At 40.6% G+C, this 21,896-nt stretch overlaps 1 protein-coding gene across 5 annotated transcripts in view; it reads right to left on the reverse strand.

The window, feature by feature from the left end:
• LOC135220510 (transcription factor collier-like) overlaps window positions 1–21,896 on the reverse strand; it is a 229,596-nt gene that overhangs the window by 162,598 nt on the left and 45,102 nt on the right. For 4 of the 5 annotated variants that reach the window (XM_064257657.1, XM_064257659.1, XM_064257661.1 and 1 more), the window contains exon 4: window positions 11,100–11,155. In XM_064257657.1, coding sequence (XP_064113727.1) covers window positions 11,100–11,155 — 56 coding nt within the window. Of the gene's footprint in view, window positions 1–11,099; window positions 11,156–11,258; window positions 11,315–21,896 lie in introns of all 5 variants that reach the window. The other variant, XM_064257658.1, reaches the window with a different exon arrangement.

Below are 21,896 nucleotides of genomic sequence, written 5' to 3' on the forward strand. Positions count from 1 at the left end.
CTCTCCCGCCTCCCTTTTTCTCCCTTCCGTCATTCTTTCAATCCGAAACTCGGCGCTCCCTACCATCACCGCCACAAAAACCATCGGCTAAGAGGCAGCGAGGAGGACCGAGCCAAGAGAGAGAAGAGAGAGGGTCCAGGGGTAGAGAGACTCGGGGTCTTGCGTGCGGCCGCTGTTGACTCTGCCTGCATTATTAATACGGAACTCTTACCGCTTATTCAACACATAATAGAGGCCCAGCATGCCAAGCTGCTAGTTATTGTGGTTCGTTCTAATGGCTTGTTTGTGTTGGTCATTCACGCCGGATGCTTCTTCTTCTTCTTCTTTTTCTCATCCCTCCACGTTTTCTTTGCTCTTTCTCTAACCGACAGTGGATTTTTCTTTTTCCTTTTTTTTTTGGCTATCTTTGACTGTGCATCCTCTCTCTCTCTCTCTCTCTCTCTCTCTCTCTCTCTCTCTCTCTCTCTAGCTTTCGTTCGTTTTTATTCATTGGTTTTTTTTGTCTTCACTACCATTTCTGAATTTTCCCCTCAATCTACATTCCTGTATTCGCCTAAAATTTCATAAGAATGAAATGATATGTTATCATGTTTGAAAAATATTAATAACCAAACACTGATATCATTATTCAAAGACTTCACGAAAACGTAATGAAATTAAACACCCAACACTCGCTTCAGGAGCTACATGGAAACAAACTTTTTTTCTTCCAATTCTATCAAATTCTTTTCAAAGACTTAATGTCTCTTGGACAGAATAAAAAAAAAAAATAACTGCGGCACGGACAAACACAACTGAACAAGAACAATCCTAAAATAACGGTAATGTCTTAGTGGACATTTTAAGGTGTCCAGCGCCCATGAGTAAAACACACGGGTCAAAGTGATATGCCATATTGCTACGTAACAGATGCAATGCCTTACTTTTGAAGAAATGTAAAATCTCATCGACCGTAGCTGGCGTTATTTAGAAACGATAACCCGATACTCACAGCGAGGCAAATCGGAGCATCAACCCAGCTTTAGATAAGCGTATGCAAACTATCTGAATTATCCATAGATACAAAAAGGATTCTCGGAAAATCGATCAAACGCAAGCAAGAGAATGCGCAACATTAAGAGAATGCGCATCACCCAAAACCGATGTCCTATCGTTTTTCAGATTTCGAGCAGCCTCAATGGGGGGACACTAGCAAATAGTTTCCGCGGATTTTCTGATGGTCAAGAGAGAGAGAGAGAGAGAGAGAGACGTTGCCACCGGAATTAAGCCCGATAATGGTCCCGTAATACCATCTGTCGACTGGCGATGGGGGGAGGGGGAATGATGGAAGCGATAACCATCAGGTTACAGGAGAGTCGCAGACGACAACATCGCCATCCGAAATTGGCTGGTGATGTTTCCCCGATTAGCTAGAGCTTCTGGGGGCGGCAGATGACGCCCTTCGCGGTGTCCTCAGACACCTCTTCCGAAAAACCTAACCGCCCCCCTCCCCCAACCCCCCTAACAGCGCCTCTGACGGGGATTCGATCTGTGGCTGTCAGTATCACTCACTGACCGACTGACTGGTGATGAGCTAAAAGAGCAACTTGCCACGACAGTAATGAACGCTGAATTAACATCCGTTTCAGGACAAGTAAAAAAAAAAAAAAAAAAAAAAAAAAAAAAGAGCCGAAGTTTCTGTATAGCGTATACTGTTGCATAAAACTTTCAGCCGCGGCCCTTGAAACTTAGCCACAGTCTGGTGGTGGCCAGTGTTGCTGGTACCTCTAGAAGTACGATCAGGGCTAACGTTAACCTTAAATAAAATAAAAACTACTGAGACTAGAGGGCTGCAATTTGGCATGTTTGATGATTGGAGGGTGGATGATCAACATACCAATTTGCAGCCCTCTAGCCTCAGCAGTTTTTTAAGATCTGAGGGCGGACAGGAAAAGTGAGGACAGAAAAAGTGCAGACCCTTTCAATAGTTTTCTTTCACAGAAAACTTAAAAACCAGTATGCATAACGTCCGAAACTAAAGTTTTATATATAACTTTGCTCGAGAAGCTGACGTTTTCTTTAAGAAAGCCAGGAAGGAAGGAAGGAAGGAAGGAAGGAAGGAAGGATGCAAGATTCAGTTGCTCTTAATACCACGCCTTCTCTTCATCATCATCATCATCATCATTTCAATAATGAGCGGCGTCCCATTGAGAGCACATCATCGAAGCTTAGGCGAGTGACAAAAGAGGCTCTCCTCCTTTTTTTTTTTTTTTTTAATGATAACATGTGCAAAGAGCAACGGGCGGCTGGCTGGAGAGAGACGACGAAGACCACCGAAGTTCGACGCCAGGGGGGATAGACGACGACGCTTTGGGAAGGTCGCGGTGGTAGAGGGGCGCCGCCAGGTTCGAGTACACCAGGACACCTATATTTGAATTGGGGTTCAGAGCATGACAATCGGATTCTCTCTCTCTCTCTCTCTCTCTCTCTCTCTCTCTGTATGTGTGTGTATGTGATTTCGGGAGACCATCTATAATTCCAGGCATAACACAGGCCCCCCCTCTGGAGCAAGTGTTAGGCGGGGAAAGAGAGAGACTCGGGAACCCGGGACTAGGACCGAAAATCCTGCCGGAGAGAGAGAGGAGACAGAGGCGGGAAGAGAATTGTTGGGGGGGGGGGGGGGGGGGGGGGGGGGGCGGTGGGTGTTTTAAGATTAAATCGCCACTCTTTACAATATGCGTTATCATTATTGGCTACTTATCATAAGCCATCGAACAAACAAGCTACGGATTATAAACTTTCCTAATGGACAAAAGCTGCCCCGAGTGGATATGAGAGAGAGAGAGAGGAGAGAGAGAGAGAGAGAGAGAGGCGGGGGGATGATTATAAAACAGAACAAAGGCTCCTCGTAACCCGACGCCGCTTTCGCCTCTCTCTCTCTCTCTCTATCCGATTATTGAGAGAGAGAGAGAGACGAGAAGATAGAGAGAGAGAGAGGACGAGGAGAGAGAGAGAGAGATTCTTGAGAACTCCCCATATTGAATGTACAACTTATACGCGCGCACACACACACACACATATATATATATATATATATATATATATATATATATATATATATATATATATATTTATATATATATATATATTTGCAAATATTAAGCCACAACTACCGTTTAATATCCAGCTCACTGGATCTTGGCAATGCTTAACGCTCAAGGGGAAATTATAGTAGATAAGTGCAAGAAGTGCTTGTCAATCATAGTACCCCTAATTAGGTATATAAACTATAAGTTATTCCCGAAACATAGTGAATTAATTGGCTAATCAAATGATACCTGTGCCTCAGTATTTATTTACATATAAAACGTGATCTAGTGCATATATATATATATATATATATATATATAATATATATATATTAAATATAATATAATATATATTAATATATATATTGCATGTCCTTGTGATTTTAAGCATGCGTGTGTGTGTGTGTATACCACAAGTAAATGACAGGCAGAACGTCAGTACCAAGCTCTTTCTCCTGAATCAACGGGAGAAAATTGTATATATAGAGTCTATGGGCATGCTTAAAATCACAGACATGCAGTGTTAACACGCTGGGGTAACGCAGGCAAAGTGTTACCTCCTAAGCGACTGTAAATATATCACACACACACACACACACACACACACATGTATATATGATTACATCACTTTTCATTTTGCAACACTCATAAAAAAAAATGAGCCATTTCGCGTCGGAAAGCAAAGGGGGCTTATACGTAGGTAGCCGATGTTTTCGGCAAAGGCAGTAATCGGTCGCCAATCCGTTAATTGAGTTGTTTACAGCATGCTGCGCCGCCGGTCGGAATCTCTCTCTCTCTTCAAAAGCTCTTCTTCCTTCCTTCCTTCCGAGTCATACGGTGAACATTTTTTTATCCGAAACGCCAGCAAATAACACGGAAGCGACGGCAGAAATAAAAGGAGAGAGAGAGAGAGAGAGAGAGAGAGATTCTCGCACGCACGGACGCAAAACCCAACAGACCGCAAATCTGCTCGTAATCTGGTGAAGCAAAAAGGGAAAAATGGTCTAAGCCTTCTACAAAACATAACGCTGAAGGATCTTTAGACCCAACAAAACAGCATCCCTCTCTCTAAATCCCCCGTCCGATCCTTCATTTGGAAGAAATCTATCAGAGAGAGAGAGAGAGAGAGAGGAGAGAGAGAGAGAGAGAATTTTTCTTAGTTTCATATGTACCGCATCGATAAACTCATTACGCCCGACAGAAAAAGAAAGAAAGAAAAAACAAAAAAAAAGAAACCCTTCCACTGGCCGTATCCGAAAAATCACTGCGACGGTACAGACAAACAGCGGCGTAAGGTTTGGACTAAGGATTTTCCCATGACAGGGAAAACAGAGACAGACGTACACACACACACACACACACTCGCATCACCCATATGCACACACACGCATACGCTTCCCTCGTGAACACACACCAACACGTGCAATTGGAAAGGGGGAATGGGAAGGTGAAGAGCAAAAGCTGTTAAAAATGAAGGAAGACGAAAAGAAGGGACAACAATTGGAAGATAGGATGCAACAGAACGGAGGATGAGGAGGGAGATAACAGTGGAAAGTGGGCAACGTGGAATGAATTAGAAGAAGAAGAGGTGAAGTGAAGGAAGGAAAGAGAGAGAGAGAAAGATTTGTATGAATGAGAAGAGAAAATGAAATGAAGAAAACGGGTCGAGTAAAAAAAAAAAATCAGAGATAAAGTTGTTCCACTGCAAACGTCTCATTTCCCACCGCGATATCAATGCGAAATCTCAGAGAAACGAGCGTAATCAATCTGCATAAGAGGCGGGTGTGGGGGGGGGGGCGATGGGGGATAAACGAAAAAGCAAACATTGGTTCCCGTCGTATTAAAATGTATCTCCGCTTCTGGAAAGACACACGTGACTATCACGTGATCTCCAGCTGTGGGAGGAACAAACTCTATTCTTACGGCGGTTACGTATCCCGCCCACATCACCCCCACGTATACCCACGTCCCAGAAAAGAAGAAAAAAAGACGCCCCACAATCGTATTTCGTATTGTTCGTGCTTATGTGTATTCTCATATTTTCCAAATTTCACGCTACGTTCGTTTCATCATTCCATATTGTCAGTTTCTCTTAGAAGTGGATGTTATGTGCATTTGGGTCAAACATCCTTGGTTTTAATTTTGGCAACTTCGTAAGTCTCAGATCGACTGGGTTTTCAAACGATAAAGCGCTATAGATGCCTGTATTGTCGTCTACGATATCCACGCGATGGAGACTCGTTCAAAAATGATCTAACTCTGTGGCAATTCTTTGTTTTTATGCGTTAAGCGTGCGTGTATGTATATAGTGTACAGACATACTGCACAGCATTCAAATCCAATTTTTCCTTTGACCTTTCCCAGGCTATTCATCTAGCCATAATGAGTAAAGGTGAATGTTGTATCCCTGCCAGATAAAAGGATGAAGACTGCATCTCTCTCTCTCTCTCTCTCCATATAGTGTAGCGACCCATATGGACAGGATCAAGAATGGCAGATTAAGAGGAGCTGCTAAATTCGTAGAAGATCCAAGACAGTGGTATGGCCAAGTGATGAGAAGGATCGAGAAATATTTAGGGAGGAGAGTGATGCAGATGGATTCCTGGGGTGAGAGAGAGAGGAGAGAGAGAGAGAGAGAGAGAGAGAGAGAGAGGAGAGAGAGAGAGAAACAATGGTCACAGAACGATGTTACTAACCAAGTCAAAGTGGAGGAAAGTTGTCAAGTGAAACATCGACCACGACATAGAAATGGCAGAAGAGGCAGAGAAAGAAGACAGATGGATATATAGCGACCAGTAATTGATATTTTCTGCTATAAACTGTGACGAATAATTTTACTTCAAAGGCGATCTTTTTGTTGTGACACCCGACTCCAAAAAGTCAGGTGTTGATTCACTTCGAGAGGTAGACTGAAATGGTATACTTGAATAAACCTCTACCATCCAAACTCAGTCCACATTTCGATTTCTTTACAGTCATGTAACGTGCTTAAGCTCTCCTCGATGTTCAAAAAATAGAATTTAAAACTCAGTCGAAATTTCGATATTTTTACGGTCACGTGACATGTTTAAGCTCCTCTTTTTCGTAAAAAAAAAAAAAAAAAAAAAAAGCCTCTCCATGCCAATGCAAGCCAGCTCGATGTTAAAAATGCAAAAAAAAAAAAAAAAAAAAAAATAATAAAAAAAACAAATTAGCGACAAAAGTGAAGAATTCTGCCAACATTTCGTCCCCAACCCCTTCCGACGGAGGACCCCTTTCAGAACGAGATTTATACTAAGAGTAAATCGCCTTTGAAAATGGCCCTTCGAGGACGAAACAACTCGAAGAATTCTTTATCTATCTTTCACTCCAATCTCCTCCTGTTCGACTTCCAGGTGGGGGGCTGCATTGTCAAGATGCATCTTTGTGCTTGAGAAACCTCTTTATTTGTTTACTCCTCCTCACATAACACTACTACTACTACGAGAGAAAAAAGAATGAAAGTATAAAAAGATTGACTTCATTCCACCGGGGTCTTTGGCTAGACTTCTTCTGTGGCCTCGAACGGCCCTTCGCACATTTTGTATTCCAAGTCTTGAAAGGCCTCTCCTTTAAGATTAAAGTTTCTTGCCGTCGGCCCAACAAACTCTCTAACAGCGCATCGATGAATCGGGAATGCAATTAGGAATGCAATTAGAAATTGATATCCTTATACTGTGTGAAACGCAGCGTCTATCGTTCATCTTTTTTTCAGATGGTTCTCGAGGGTATTGTATTCTAAGTTTAGAATTCAGAGCACTGCATCTTGAACGAAAAAATATGCACAATCGCTTGAATATTGGCGTGATTTTTGATAGGAAACATTCTTTATTATTATATAAAAAAAAGGCACGCGTTCTTGGTATTGTTTCGTGATGGAAAAAGTTACAAATTCCCTTCATTAATCCCTTGCACTGAGGTCGCAAAATTTCCACCATTTAGGGAGATATGAATGGAAGCCTTAGGATTAACATCGAGAGAGAGAGAGAGGAGAGAGAGAGAGAGAGAGAGAGAGAGAGAGAGAGAGAGAGAGAGAGAGAACATCATTTCGGGCAATTGACAATTGCTTTCTGGGGGGAGAAAAGCGATTACTTGGAAAACTCCAACCTCCGCTCTATAAAAAAAAAAACAATAAATAAATAAAGTACCGCATTATGAGTCCAAGCCTTAATTATGAGCGATACCTGCCACGTATTCTCATACATTCTCCCACCCGGTGACTTCTCGTTCCGAACAGTGAAAGCAAACAAACAAACAAACGAACGCGCGACTTCACCAACGACGGAAATTCTCATATAAGCCAAACGCGAATCATGAAGATCACAATAAAAACCGCGAACTAACCATCTGACTCCGCTCTCACTTATTTCTCTCATCAAGTCAATCATCATAAAAAAAGAGCCGACATCATTTGACGATGTAAAAAGGATATTTTTTGGGGGGTGGGGCGTCCTAGTTTCCCGCATTATTTTTCGTCTATTTATTCGGTCTTTCCGACCACCGTTTAAGAAAAGGGGGGGCGGGGGGGGGGGGGGGGGGGTGGGGGGGGGGGGGGGGGGGGGGGGGGGGGGGGGGGGGGGGGGGGGGTTCCCGCAGCGCAGCAGCAGTAGCAACTGTTTGAGAATCTATCTGCAGACGTATTAAGGTAATGGGGGGAAACAAAACACGATCGCTTTCCGAAACATTTACTCGGGGAATCTTCGAGAATGACAACAACTGCCTCCTCCTCCTCCTCACTGTATACTCTCCCAAATTACGTCAAAGGAGGAATGGGAGAGGGAAGAAGGGAGAGAGAGAGAGAGGCTCCACCCGTCCCCCACCCCATCCCAAAAGCTCGAAGCAATCATCGTGCCTATTTACTCCTTATCAAGATTGGGTATCACTATATCAACAGAGGCCTCCAGGATTATGCCTCAGACAAGGTTAGTCAGTCAGAGGGAGAGGAGAGAATTACCCAATCGCTCCTCCTTCTATAGCCTTCCGTCCCGTGCCCATCTCTCCGTTCTAAGTTAATATTATGTCTTAGTTTAACCGCACAACTGAACTGATTAACAAGCTCTCCCAGGGCTGGCCCGAAGGATTATAGATACTTTTGGCTAGGAACCAATTGGTTACTTAACAACGGGACCTACGTACAGCTTATCGTGCGATCCGAACCACATTATAACGAGAAATTAATTTCTACCACCAGAAATAAATTCCTCTGATTCCAACTTTAATACTGACCTTACAAGAAAAGTGTTGGGCTTGGACAAACCGAAATATATATGGGTTAGTTCAATAACTTTGAAGCTATTACACGAATAATACGACTTTCTTTTCGAAAACGGGAGATGAGTAGCCTTAAGCGCCATGACAGTGCCCCAAGGGAACCTCCACAGCTATAAATCTGGATTTGAATACGGAATGAAACTGAATGGGCGCCAAATATGCAAAATATGGTCCAATCCTCCAGCGACGCGATTAAGATTATCAAGCGCGATTTTTTTTTCCCCTGTAAGAGGGCCCGGGCACGGCAGGAGTGTCGTCGGGGCTTCGGAGTCTAGTCTGCTACCCCCAGCAGGAGGGTGAGCGCCGCGTGGCCATGTTTACAGATCCAGAAGCGATAATGAGTCCGCAGCCAGTCCATTCTTCAAGCCACCCGCCGCCGCCGCTCTACGCTATACCGCCAAAAATCTCTGGGCGGAAGCGGGCCCACTCTGGTATGCGTATGTGTGGCGTCCGTGCTAGTTTTTTTATTTATTTATTTATTTTTTTTTAAATGGGGTGTTATGATGCTGTATGATGCAACGAAGTACCTACTACGCTATATTTTGTTAGCGATAGAGAGGAGGGTATAACGTTCAGCCTTTGCAACACTTATGCAAATGTGACAGCGTATTAGGACCCTCGACACAGGAAGAGGTCTCTTCGAAAACCTTCCGGGGATTATCTAACGGCCGAGTGACACTCGGCGGTTCACGCCATTGCGGGGAGGGGGGAGGTGAAGGGGGGGAGGGGGGTACTCCGAGAAACTGGATTATTCCCATTATTTTCTGATAGTTTTTCTTTACCATTTGCCGCCTTCAACGGAATATGCAAATAACTTGGTAACAAAAGGGAGGTTTAATTCTACAATGACGTAACAAAATAAAAAAAAATAAAAAACAATCTACTGAATGCTGAAGGTCAGAGAGAGAGAGAGAGAGATGAGAGAGGACGAGAGAGTAGAGAGAGAGAGAGAGAGAGCGCATAATCCGCACGGGGAGATGCGATCTCCTGATAACGAACGGAGAGAGAATATCAAGAGACCGGGATTTAGTCCAGGAGCTGTATACACTGTTTTACCGGATTACCAGGGATCTTATCACGGGACACACACACACAAAAAGTGGGGTGGGGGTGTTGAGAGAGAGAGAGAGGGGAGGGGGGTCTACGAAAGAAGCTGGATGGGTAGATAGATGGTTGTCTTCCAAAAGGGGGGGATGGGGGGATTTGCATAACGGTCATCAGCTAATAAAACGCTCGTCAAGGTTAACTGCAAGCAAATTCGGCGTTTATCTTTCTTGCCTTGAGACAAATTTAATCTCCACATTCAAACGTTGTAAGAAAGATACTTTACGAAGGTGAATATACGGAAATATGGTGACGAATAACTTAATAAGCTAATATTAAGTAAACGGTGAGTTTGATTTTTTTTAAAAATGTCGTTTTCATATGCCCTATCCAATAACATTTTGAGAACTCGTCATTCAATCCTATATAATTAATATAATTACATAAATAAATGACATTGATGTTTGAGCTTTTACAAAAGTTGCTAACCAATGATGACAAAATTTAAAACGCTTATTCTTTCATTGTATATGATTTGTAATAGTAACTTACCTTCTTAGCTTCATCTGGGTACATTTCAATAAATAATCACACAACTTCAAACTTATCAATCAAATCTTAATGCTATGTACAGAGGATCTACCTTTTAAAGCCACCAAATTACAGTACAGTGTAAAACGTACAAAATGTACAACTTCTAATTCTAAAACTAACGTAAAACAACTTTTTTTTTTTTTACAGTAAGAAGGCAACTGAGAATAACAAACGAAGACTAAAAAGCTGCGGTGCAGATCAAAACAAAGGAACAGTAACTAAATCTCTATAACTAAATCATGAAAATGAACTACTGTATAATGGTTAAGGAACTGTAAGCTCGCTGGTGGAGACAAATTTCTGCTTGCACATGAACAGAAAAGTTCTGTCACTTACGCAAGTGTTACTTTTTTTATTAAAAGAAGAAAGATAATTTATTACCGAATACCATATAAATAGGAAACTAACTTACACCCAAAGGAAATTATAAATGAATTAGTGCATCTACCCCGGTGGGCTTCTCTAACATGGGCATTTTTTTTTTTTTTTTTTTTTTTTTTTTTTGAAGCAGGGATAGGTGGCAGACTTGTCTATATAGTTAGCCGAGTGTTTAAACTAAAAGGAGACCCACGTTCGAATCCTGACTGGGGCAGGTGTAGTTACTAGTTATATTTACTCTTGGATCAAAGTCAGTCAAAAACGCAGTGAATTCAATATTTAATGATAGTTGTGGCTATATATATAAATATATATTTATAGCCGCAACTAAGGAAATGCACTAATGATTTACCAGAAGCAAGAAAGATCTCCACCAATGATCTTAAACAGCTGTTTAGTTCCTTCCAGGCTAAGCAATCAAGGTTACTTGGTGAACAAAATTTCGTACGTTTTAACCATGCCAGGATTCCATCTTTGTTGGAGTAGTAGCATATTTGTTAAGCGTTTGACACAGCTATATCTTAAATCTTGAAGATTTGGTGTAGTTTTTTTTTTTTTTTTTTTAACTGAATCTAAAGTATATTTGGTTTATAAAAGGTTGGCCAGAAGGTTAAATATTTAATCAAGATCTCGCTGGCAAATCCAGTTGGTCATGGCGTATAGAATTCTCCAACAAAGATTGAATTATATTATTTTTTTTTTATCTCTGGCAGGTTTCTTTCATACCTGTTTGGAGACTGAATCAATAAGTCTCATATAAATATCTTGCTGCTGCCTTATGCCTGCAAATAAACAGAAAAGAAAATAACAAATTAAAAAAAACAGGGGAAACGAGGAGAAATCTTCGGAGAATCTTAGAGAATTAGGAAAAGCTGTCTTATTTACCTGCTTTGTTACGGAGTCAATTATTCTCACGCATATTTCCTGTTCTTGTCTAACTCCTGCAATTAGAAGCAACAAATCCATTACTATCTATAAGAAACACATCTGAGTGATGTGAGATCTAGTGTTAGTGCAAACGGACAGGGGAAAAAAAAAGTTCAAGTATATCTTAAGTTTAACCGGACCACTGAGTTGATAAACAGCTCTCCTAGGGCTGGCCCGAAGGATTAGATTCTTATTGACGTAGCTAGGAACCAATCAGTTACCTAGCAACGGGACCTACAGCTTATTGTGGGATCCGAACCACATTACACCGAGAAATGAATTTCTAGTCGCCAGAAATAAATTCCTCTGATTCCGCATTGGCAGCGCGGGTGGGGGAGTGAACTCAGGCTACCAGAATGATAGTCGGGTACGCAACCCACTCGTCCAATGAGGAACTTAGGAAGGCTACACGTTTTATCAACAACTGTTTTTGGACATTTGTAGAGGGAACTCTGTAGACCCCAGCAGCATCAAAATCTGAAAAAAAAACATTATGTAGGTATTCCCTACAGCCGCAACTCGACTTTCTGTAGAACGTCACGCTGAAACTGCAAAATTCGTTATTGTTTTCATGATCACTCAAAGTTTGGTCACTCCACTACTCATTTCTAGTCAGAAATAGATTTGATTTGGCACCGACTGCAACCTTCTACACACTACCCGAACTTACTTACGTCTTATTCTTCCAGTACTGAAACCTTAAGCTCATCCAGAACGCAAAATCGTTATGCCAACTGATCGATTCTTTGACCTATAACTCAACATTCAAGGACAATAGGCGAAATGGTTTCAATCAAACTGTCACTGCGTAATATTGGACATAGTATGGTAAGATAAATAAATTTTTTTCTCTTTGGTAATCAGTATGAAACACACACAAAAAAAAAAAAAAACACACACACACACACATACCACAGAACTCAACGTCATCCTGCAATTAACATCCAAACCTATAAGCTATTTAAATAAGAGTTGTTTATATTCCTATTCCTTAACAAACGTCTACACCAGTCGAAATAAAGTTTCAAATTACCTGTTGGTAGATGAAGATCTACTACAGTAACAGAGAAGTCTCGCAGCCATGCTAACCTACTGAGAGGGAAAGTTTCCCTTCTAGCTCAAATGAATTTTGTTTTTAAGAAAACGACGATAGCTGCTGGAACTCCTTATCTCATAGAACGGTCTTGACACATTGCGAGTTGAAAAGTCACACTCCCTCGTATTTCTGCTCGCCTTTCACTCGATAAGTGTTCAGGGAACAGACATTTCAACTTTAAAAGCTGCAGTTCATACAAATCCTACAGAGATTTGAACTCATGTCAATTACCATTCATTTATTTACTCGTCTTGCAGCTACCAGAGAGAGAGAGAGAGAGAGAGAGAGAGAGAGAGAGAGAGAGAGAGAGAGAGAATGTCAACCATCTTCTTATAAACAGATGACATGCCGAGAAATAAATGTATAGCCCAGATTGTAATTTCTGTGTTTCGGTTCACATAAATCGTGCGTTTAACGTAATGCGTTCCTGTATTGGACATATAACTCACATTTGAGGTGGTCCACCAAATGCAACTCTTTTAATCAATGATCCTGTCCTTATCTTTTTTCCCGGGCGGGTGGGGACTGGAAGGCTCCTCCAAAAATCGCCAATGGTTACTGTCGCATTCACGAAATTCTTTTTATGTTTTATAGTACTCTTCCACACATCAGTTAACTTTATGCACTGTTGTTTACAGGTCTTCCATGCATATGTGCTTCTTTTCGAATACTTCTTCCACCCCACCCCTTATCATACCTTCCGCTTCTACTGAATAAGCTAATCACTAACCCACCATCCTCTATAATAGTCTTTTTTCTACATGGCTAAGCCATCTCTAAGCTAACCTTCATACAAATCAATTTTAACACCACACACTACGGAAACAGTTCGTCTGTCATTGACATACAGCTCCAGCAATTAAATCCTATATAATGGGCAATTTAATCCTACATAATGATTGGTTGGTTTTATAAATTTTAGGTGTAACACCAAGCACTGAGGCAGCAAAGGCCATTCAGCGCTTTACCTACATAATGAGCAATTTAATTCTATATAATGGGTAATTTAATCCTACATAGTGAGCAATTTAATCCTATATAAAGGACAATTTAATCCTACATAATGAGCAATCAAATCCTATATAATAGGCAATTTAATCCTACATAATGAGCAATTTAATCCTATATAATGGACAATTTAATCCTATAAGAGCAATAAATGTATCAATTGGGCAAATTTAATCCTATAGTGAGCAATGGGAATCCTATAGGAACTCATATACATAATGAGCAATCAAATGCTATATAATGGGCAATTTAATCCTACATAATGAGCAATCAAATCCTATATAATGGGCAATTTAATACTACATAATGAGCAATTTAATCCTATGTAATGGGCTCAACAACCAGACCAAACATTCTCTCTCGCCTTGAACAACGTCAGACATTCTACATTCTATTCATTCAAGATTCCTTGCCTCATCCTACAATTTTGAAGCTGCATCTGCTGAGGCAATGACCATCAGGAAAACAAGGCATGATTCGACCTTCATCTTATACTCGGGCGGCGTGTTACTAAAATCTACGGCCAAATAGAGCGTTGTTTCACAAGCGAAAATGAAAACAAATACACTATATTTTATTCAGAATAATTGTTCTGTATTTATTTTTTACTTTTTCATTCTAATAAACAAATCACAGATATCCAGTCCTCAAATTCCTGTATCTTTAACTCAACGCGAAACACCTTTTTCAGACCTTTTTAGACTTTCCCATAGACCTTTCCTACCCCACAACAACAACAACGAAGTAGTTTGTAGGCTTACTCTCTGAGTAAGCGAAAATTATTCTCCACAAGCATATGATAACCTCCTAATCTCGTACATGCTTGCTGGAAACCAGAAGGAAACCACCCTCCGGCATCTTTAAATAGTCTGAAAAAAAAACTGAATTATGAATACGACAGAATGAAACCCAAGGAGAGACAGAGAACCAATCAGTATCAAACAGGGAGGACGTGAATTAACAGAAAAACAAATTCTCCGAATGCCAATGTAAAGTATATCTTTAGTTTAACCAGACACACTGAGCTGATTAACAGTCTCCTCCTAGGGCTGGCCCGAAGGATAAGATTATCTTTTTTTTTACGTGGCTAGGAAACAACTGGTTACCTAGCAACGGGACCTATAGCTTCTTGTGGTATCCGAACCACATTATATCGAGAAATGAAAGTAAGGAACATCCCCGGACGAAGAATAGCAGCAGATCTCTCTTTCATTATTCATTAGCCAAAGCTGAGTTGAACGAGTCAGTTTATCCACTTGAAATTACTGAATACAACTATCGTGCCCGTGACCACCTCATATGACCTTAATCGTTGGCTTAGCGTTTGTCTAATGAATACCACCACTATTCTATATATATATATAATATATATATATATATATATATATATATATATATATATAAAGGTTTTTTTGCCACGAAGGAAAAAATGAAAAAAACGAGTTGGCCGAGTACTTTCGGTCCTATTCGGACCCTTTACAGTAAAGGGTCCGAATAGGACCGAAAGTACTCGGCCAACTCGTTTTTTTCATTTTTTTCCTTCGTGGCAAAAAAAAACCTTTATTTATACATAGCATCACGTTTTATATACTTCGTGATCAAGTTATTTCTATATATATATATATATATAATATATATTATATATATATATATATATCATATATAATTATATATATATTATATATATATATATATACATATAATATGCGCGTCCCATACGGGCAACCAATTACACCCAACGTATAAGTCCAATTATCCAGTTCTGGGATGGAACAATAGGCAAGTTACACATCCATATGTATAAAAGAAGATATCCCCAGACAATTAAGAGCAAAGTTTTCACCAAATGGAAAATTATTTATCTGAAAGACCCCCGTGTGCTCCTTTCTGTGAGTATGTGTGTGTGTGTGTGTGTGTGTTTACGTATCCGTGAGTGTGTATGTCTGTGCGTGTCTACGAGAGGTAGGAACCAAGTCCTTTTGTTATGTCTCTCGAACCAATGATAACAGAGGTATCTCTTGGGACTCGGGGTATTGTTGTTGTTGGTAAATATCTCCTCTCATTATTTCCACACACGCTCGCTACCCTTCTCAAATCACCAAAAACGAAACTCCCCTTTTTTATATAGCCTTTTTCTCTCCCCCCTCCCCCTCTCTCTCTCTTCCTTCGACGGACATCAACGATTTTTTTAATAAGAAAAAAAAAAAAGGTGAGGGAATGGTGAGCTTTAAAGAGAAGGCAAAAATGTACAGACGTTAATCAATAGCCGATGGAAGTTCGTCATATCGAACGCTCATCTTGAAGACGAGTTGATAACTATTATAACGTAAGAGTCGTCGAGCTGATGTCTTGGGATTGACAAAATACTCATTTTTTTTTATTCTTAAAGAGATCTTGGCAGACACTCGGCTAATTTTAACGCAACAGTTGACTTAGTTCTTTTTCCCATTTCCGATCACGCTATTGCGTATTCTAGAAGATTTTTTATTTTTATTTTTATATTTGAATTTGCAATGCGGCTTTAAAGTTCGTACCATTTTTTTTTCCTACGAACAATGATAAATGCGTTTTGAAGACTGAAACTTCTTAATGTCAGATTAATTACGTTGTGACTATTCGCTTTGCAAGAAGCTGGTTTAGTCTCAAGGAACGGAGAGAGAGAGAGAGAGAGAGAGAGAGAGAGAGAGAGAAAACTGTTTTTTCAAAATTCGTAACCTTGCGACCGCGGATAAAAAAACTTTGGGGGGGGAGGGGGGGGCGAGAAAGGAAGCAATTCTGTAAACAAGAGAACACTTAACACTGTATTTCAAAGACAATACACTGCTATAGCCATTGAAAAAACATTCTAAACCAAGAGAAGTCTTCATTGCAAAAATATTCCACCAAAGCAAAGATTCTGATTTCGAAACAATACGCTGTCGCTGTATCCACTCACTTAGGATACAGCTGTAATAATAATAATAATAATAATAATAATAATAATAATAATAAGCTGATGATCACCGAAATTTATCTCTGAAATTTATCTTTTGTAAGAAATGCTCCATCGCTACGGAAATCGGATTAAATCAAAAGCAGTTTACCTTATATTACATTTATATGATGAAGAACACAGCACAAAATAGTCCCGTGGATGGATCCATTACATTTACAGTAATGTCCAGCGATGAACTTCTTGTTCTCTCTCTCTCTCTCTCTCCAGTTATGATTTCCTTTACACCAACCTCGACGGATGGCCTCTTTAGGAGTCGTTCCAGCCGCTGGAAGCTGGAAGATGGGAGGAGTCTCAAAGGTGTCTGTAAAGCCCTCAGATATTCTCAGACTTCGGGTCAGCCATCCAGCCAGCCAGCGAATCGCCAATGATAAATCCAAGCAATCATTTGCTATATTCCAGCGGCTCAGCGTCATATCTTTCCAGGAGAATGGACTGGCTGTTTAGCTCCTCCACTCTCCCTTCCACCTCGTAATTCTTGCCATTGATTCCCAGACGGATACATAATTACGGAAGAAGCAACCACCGTCCGAGAGACTTAATGAAGAAAAATTATGACCACCTCCCGTGATGAAATAGGGAATTAAATGAAGAGCGGGGAAAAATTGGGGTATCGCGCCACAAAACCTGATTAAGGGAGCCCTCCGAGGCCCCCACCCGCCCCCCTCTCCGCCCATCGACCATCTCAGGAGAAGCATACACGCCCCCCCCCCCCCCCCCCAACACCAAACCCTAATTAAAGTTAAGGTTTTCCACGCATTTTTTTTAGCGGCAGTCGAAGTTCCATCGGGTCGCAGGCATTTTTTTTTTTTTTTTTTTTTTTTTTGAGCGCTGAATGCTCTCTGGCACATTAAACGACCTATACATAACTATTCTAAGTCACTGATGTGTATTCTCCTACCTTGCAACCGATCTACGATACTGCTAAGCCGCTGTAAAACTGAGCACGTTACGGCACTCTGGCCAGCAGCAGTTTTAGCAAAAGGCACAAGCAGAGCACATACGTCACACTAGTCACGAGAAAATGAGCTATCCATTTGGTAGGAAAGACATTATTAAGATAGATGAATAAATAAACCACCGTCATAGAAACGTAGATATTACGAACTCCACATTCTTTAGGTCGAAGATTCAAAAACACGTGTTGTGTTATACCAACACCTGATGTGACTGAAGAACCAGTGCTCATGAGAAAACAGAGGCTGATCGTCACGAAGCTGAACGTTACGGAAGAAAACGCACACCAATACACAGTGGGGAAGTTAAGACAAATCACCACCAGCAGCTGAAAGCACTTGAACAAGGACCAGTGGTCACAGAAAATCAATGGATAGATAGAACGAGGCAACAGACTACGAACACAAACATGAGGTGAAAAGGGTCACTTTGGATTGAATCGTGGAAAGAGACCTGTGGTAGCATTGCAGGCGAAGTTATTAATCTAAACATAATACGAACACCATGAATGCATATAATCTCATCTTTTATTTTAAGAGACAGAGGAAGAGAGCTCTCTCTTGACAACGTGCATCTTTAACGAGAGAGAGAGAGAGAGAGAGAGAGAGAGAGAGAGGAGAGAGAGATGAAATATGTAGCGACGTGTAATTATTCAATCTGATAAATATGAACCCAAACAGGACACCCACTGAACTCACTATCGTCATCACTGACCTTATGCATATAAATAATTTCTTTACCACATTTACTATTATTATTTTTAAAAAATGTTAGCAATGTTTAGCAATAACTGTTCATTATCATAACCTTTTATCTTGTATTGTATCAACCTTGTCTATTTATGGCCCCGCCTGTAAAATAATAATAATAATAATTATTATTATTATTTATTATTATTATTATTATTATTATTATTATTATTATTATTATTTCTGTTGGTATGTACCTCAGATCAGTGTGAAAATGAACACACTAGCATATAGAATGTCATAACAAGGCGTGATCCGACCTCCAGCTTACTCGGGACGCGTTCAAGATTTTTTTTTCCCTTATGCATAAGTTGCAAACATTATATTCCGAACTTTCAAAGGAAATTGAAACGTGCCAAAATCTAAGGTCAAACAGAACCTTGTTTCACCAACGAAAATTAAAATAAATGTTATATTTTATTAGAAATAATTTTTTCTGTATTGCTTAACATGCACATTATTTTTTTTTTCATTTTCATTCAGAAAAATAAATCATAAATATCCTACCTAAAATTCCTGTATCTTTAACCCAACGAAAAAAACTTTTTTCAGACCTTTTTATTGAGACATTATATGAATGAATGAATATCTATACATAAAAGTATGGAAACACCTTGCATAAATAAGCTTGTGGGTTGAACATATGAATTCATTCCCATTCTCTTGCAACAAGTAAATCAGGAATAAACTACAACTAAGAAAGATAAGTATAAAAAAATTAAAAAATAAAACACAACTTTGGGTCGTTCTTGGAACTTGTAAACACAACCTTTGACTTGTAAATACCATCAAAACTTGCAAACCCACTTAAAAACTTGCAACACCTCGAGTTTGTCAACATCGCAAGAACTCTGATAAAAAGGTGAATAATGATGAGTGTGAAGTGACACGCAAGAAGATGCAAGATGTTTCGGTACACAGATAAACCAGTAAGAACTGTGAACCAACTTCCTGGAGATTGTCTGTGTGGCTGTTAATGGAATTATCAAAGCTATAAACCAAAACTTTATCTACGTGTGGCTACTGCGTAAAACAAGGCGCAATCCGATCTCCAGCTTAATCGAGATGGGTGCAAGACCTTCCCCTCGCACATAAGTTGTAAACATTATATTCCTAACTTTTAACGTAAATTGAAACATGCTAAAATCTATGGTCAAATAGAGCCTTGTTTCACCAATGAAAATTAAAATAAATACCTTATATTTTCTTAGAAATAATTTTTCTATAAAGTTTAAAGTGCGCATTATTTATTTTACATATCTAAAAATCATAAAATTAAATCTATACTAAAAACTCCGTAGCTTTTTAACTCAAGGCAAAACACCACCTTTTTCCGGAACCTCAATTAGGCTCTTCCCATAGACCCTTTTCCAACCTCCCCCAACAAAGAATAAAAAAAAACGAAAAAAAAAACGACAACAACAACAAAGTGGTTTGTAGATACAGCTAGAAAAAAAAAATAATGAAAAACACGAGAGAATCGTGTATTTGTACGCCGTGCAAAGCGTTGGTATAAGTAGAGCATCATGAACCGATTAATGCCCAAGAATTGAAGGAACCGCCAAAAAACTTTTCGGCACTGAGAGAGAGAGAGAGGAGAGAGAGAGAGAGAGAGAGAGAGAGAGGTTCGCCTACATAACCAGATGACCCTAACCGTAAGGAAAGAAATGCAGCGAATTCACACTGCCATGACTCAATCCACAAATGAAATCGGATCGCTCAAGTGGCCATGGCGAGACAAGGATGCCGCCATTTGTCCTTGATTTCTTGAACCACCTTTGAATCTCCGACATTGTCACTTGCGCGATTACTGCGACACATTCCCCCGTTTTGACGGAACTGTAGATAAGGCACCAAATATCAAATCTATACGATAGAATGAACGATGAAGCCAACGAGTAGTAGTGGCTACTACATGACTCCTACTAAAAAAAGAGAGAGAGAGGGGGAGGAACTTCGAAGAAAGCGTATAGTATAAGCTGGGAAGAAGGGATGGAGGAGAATTACCAAGATAGGAAAGGTGGCTGTGGGGGGAGTGGTGGTGAGGGAGGGGGGGGAGGAGGTGGGGGTTCGGTTATGACCTTAAAAGGGAGAGGGGGAAACTACTGAGTATGGAGAAGAGGATGGGAGGCAAAGAAGGGCAGCTGGAGGAAGGGAAATGTCCTTGGCCTTTGAGGAAGAAGAAGAAGAAGGAGGAGGAGGAGGAAGAAGAAGAGGAGGAGGAGGAGGAGGAGGCCGATGAAAACACACACTTTATCTAAAGAGAACTTGTTGGAATATGACCAAAAGTCAGTCCGTCGTTGGAAAGCGACTCCTGGCTCGTCTTGGGCGAGGAAAGATAGTGGACACAGGACCGGGAGGAGGAGGAGGAACAGAGGGCCACACAGAAGTAGTAGTAGTAGGAGGAGGAGGAGGAAGAGGAGGAGGCGGTGGAGATGATGACGATGGCGGAGGAGGTGGCAGTGTTGCAAGCCTATTGATCAGCCCCAGGGACCAGCAAGCGTCTCCAGGGCAAACACGACACACACCCCCAGGAGGCTGCTGCTGCTGCTTCTGCTGCCAGGAACGAGATGGGGGTGTCGGGGGAGGGGGGGAGAGGTCTCTGATGAGAGGGGGACCAGGGTCTCCGTTGAGTGGGGGGTGGGCGGTGGGGGAAGGGATTGATGGGTGGAAGGGGGTACCTAGGTCTCAGAAGGAGCAATGGCCAGACAGTGGAGAGGACTGGAGGGAGTATGGATAGTAAGACAGGAGAGAGAGAGAGAGAGAGAGAGAGAGAGAGAGAGAGAGAAACCTGCAAAAGTGATCGGGGGGGGGGGGGGGGGGGGGGGGGAAGAAATGAGTGGCAAATGAAAGTAAGGGGAATTGACTAGCAAGAGGATGATTTCAAAGGACAACAAGTGGCACCGTATAGGTGTTTACACAGCTACTATACCAAACGGTGTGAAGAGTAATCAACTATTCATGACACCATCTCTCTCTCTCTCTCTCTCTCTCTCTCTCTCTCTCTCTCTCTCCTCAGGCTGAAGACGTTTCCAGTGGCTGGCGTAATTTACAAGATACATAAGCTATTTTAGTTAGTTTACATTGACAAGGACTGATGGCATTCAGGCCCAACAGTAGCCAGATTATACAAACTACCACTTCCACAAAGTAGTGTATCGTCAGGATGCTTTCTCTTACACACACACACACACACATATATATATATATATATATATATATAAAAATTATTTATAAAACAGTGAGTGATGTCGCCGATCCGAGTCTTGACCGTTCTCATTTACTGCATAGGTCAACAGTTTCAGGAATTCTTTACTTAGCAGACTAAGTAAATGACATGAAATCGAAAGGCATAGAACCACTCCATTGTTTCTCTTTCCTTCGTGGCATTTGTCTTTATATATTCATCACGTTCCTTATATATATATATATATATATATATATATATATATATATATATATATCTATATATATATATATATATATATAATTTTTTATTGTGTTTTTTATTGTGATACATCAGTATACTATGAAGATAAAAGGCCCATAAAACACTATTTTAAAGTTGCAACCATATATTTCGAGGACTTCCTTCTGTGCTCCTGATCACTGGCAAATATATATATATAATTAAGACACGAGAGGGTGGCTCTTATAAAAGCCACCTTCTCAGAAGGTCTTCTTAGGGGAAAAAAAAATTGGAACTGGTTTTCAACATCCAAGAATTTCATACCGAGGGGGGTGGGAGGGAGAGTAACTATGTAAATGCCCCGGAAGATTCCTTAGTAGAAAAT

Source organism: Macrobrachium nipponense, chromosome 2 (assembly GCF_015104395.2).
Source record: "Macrobrachium nipponense isolate FS-2020 chromosome 2, ASM1510439v2, whole genome shotgun sequence".
Taxonomy (NCBI): Eukaryota; Metazoa; Arthropoda; class Malacostraca; order Decapoda; family Palaemonidae; genus Macrobrachium; species Macrobrachium nipponense.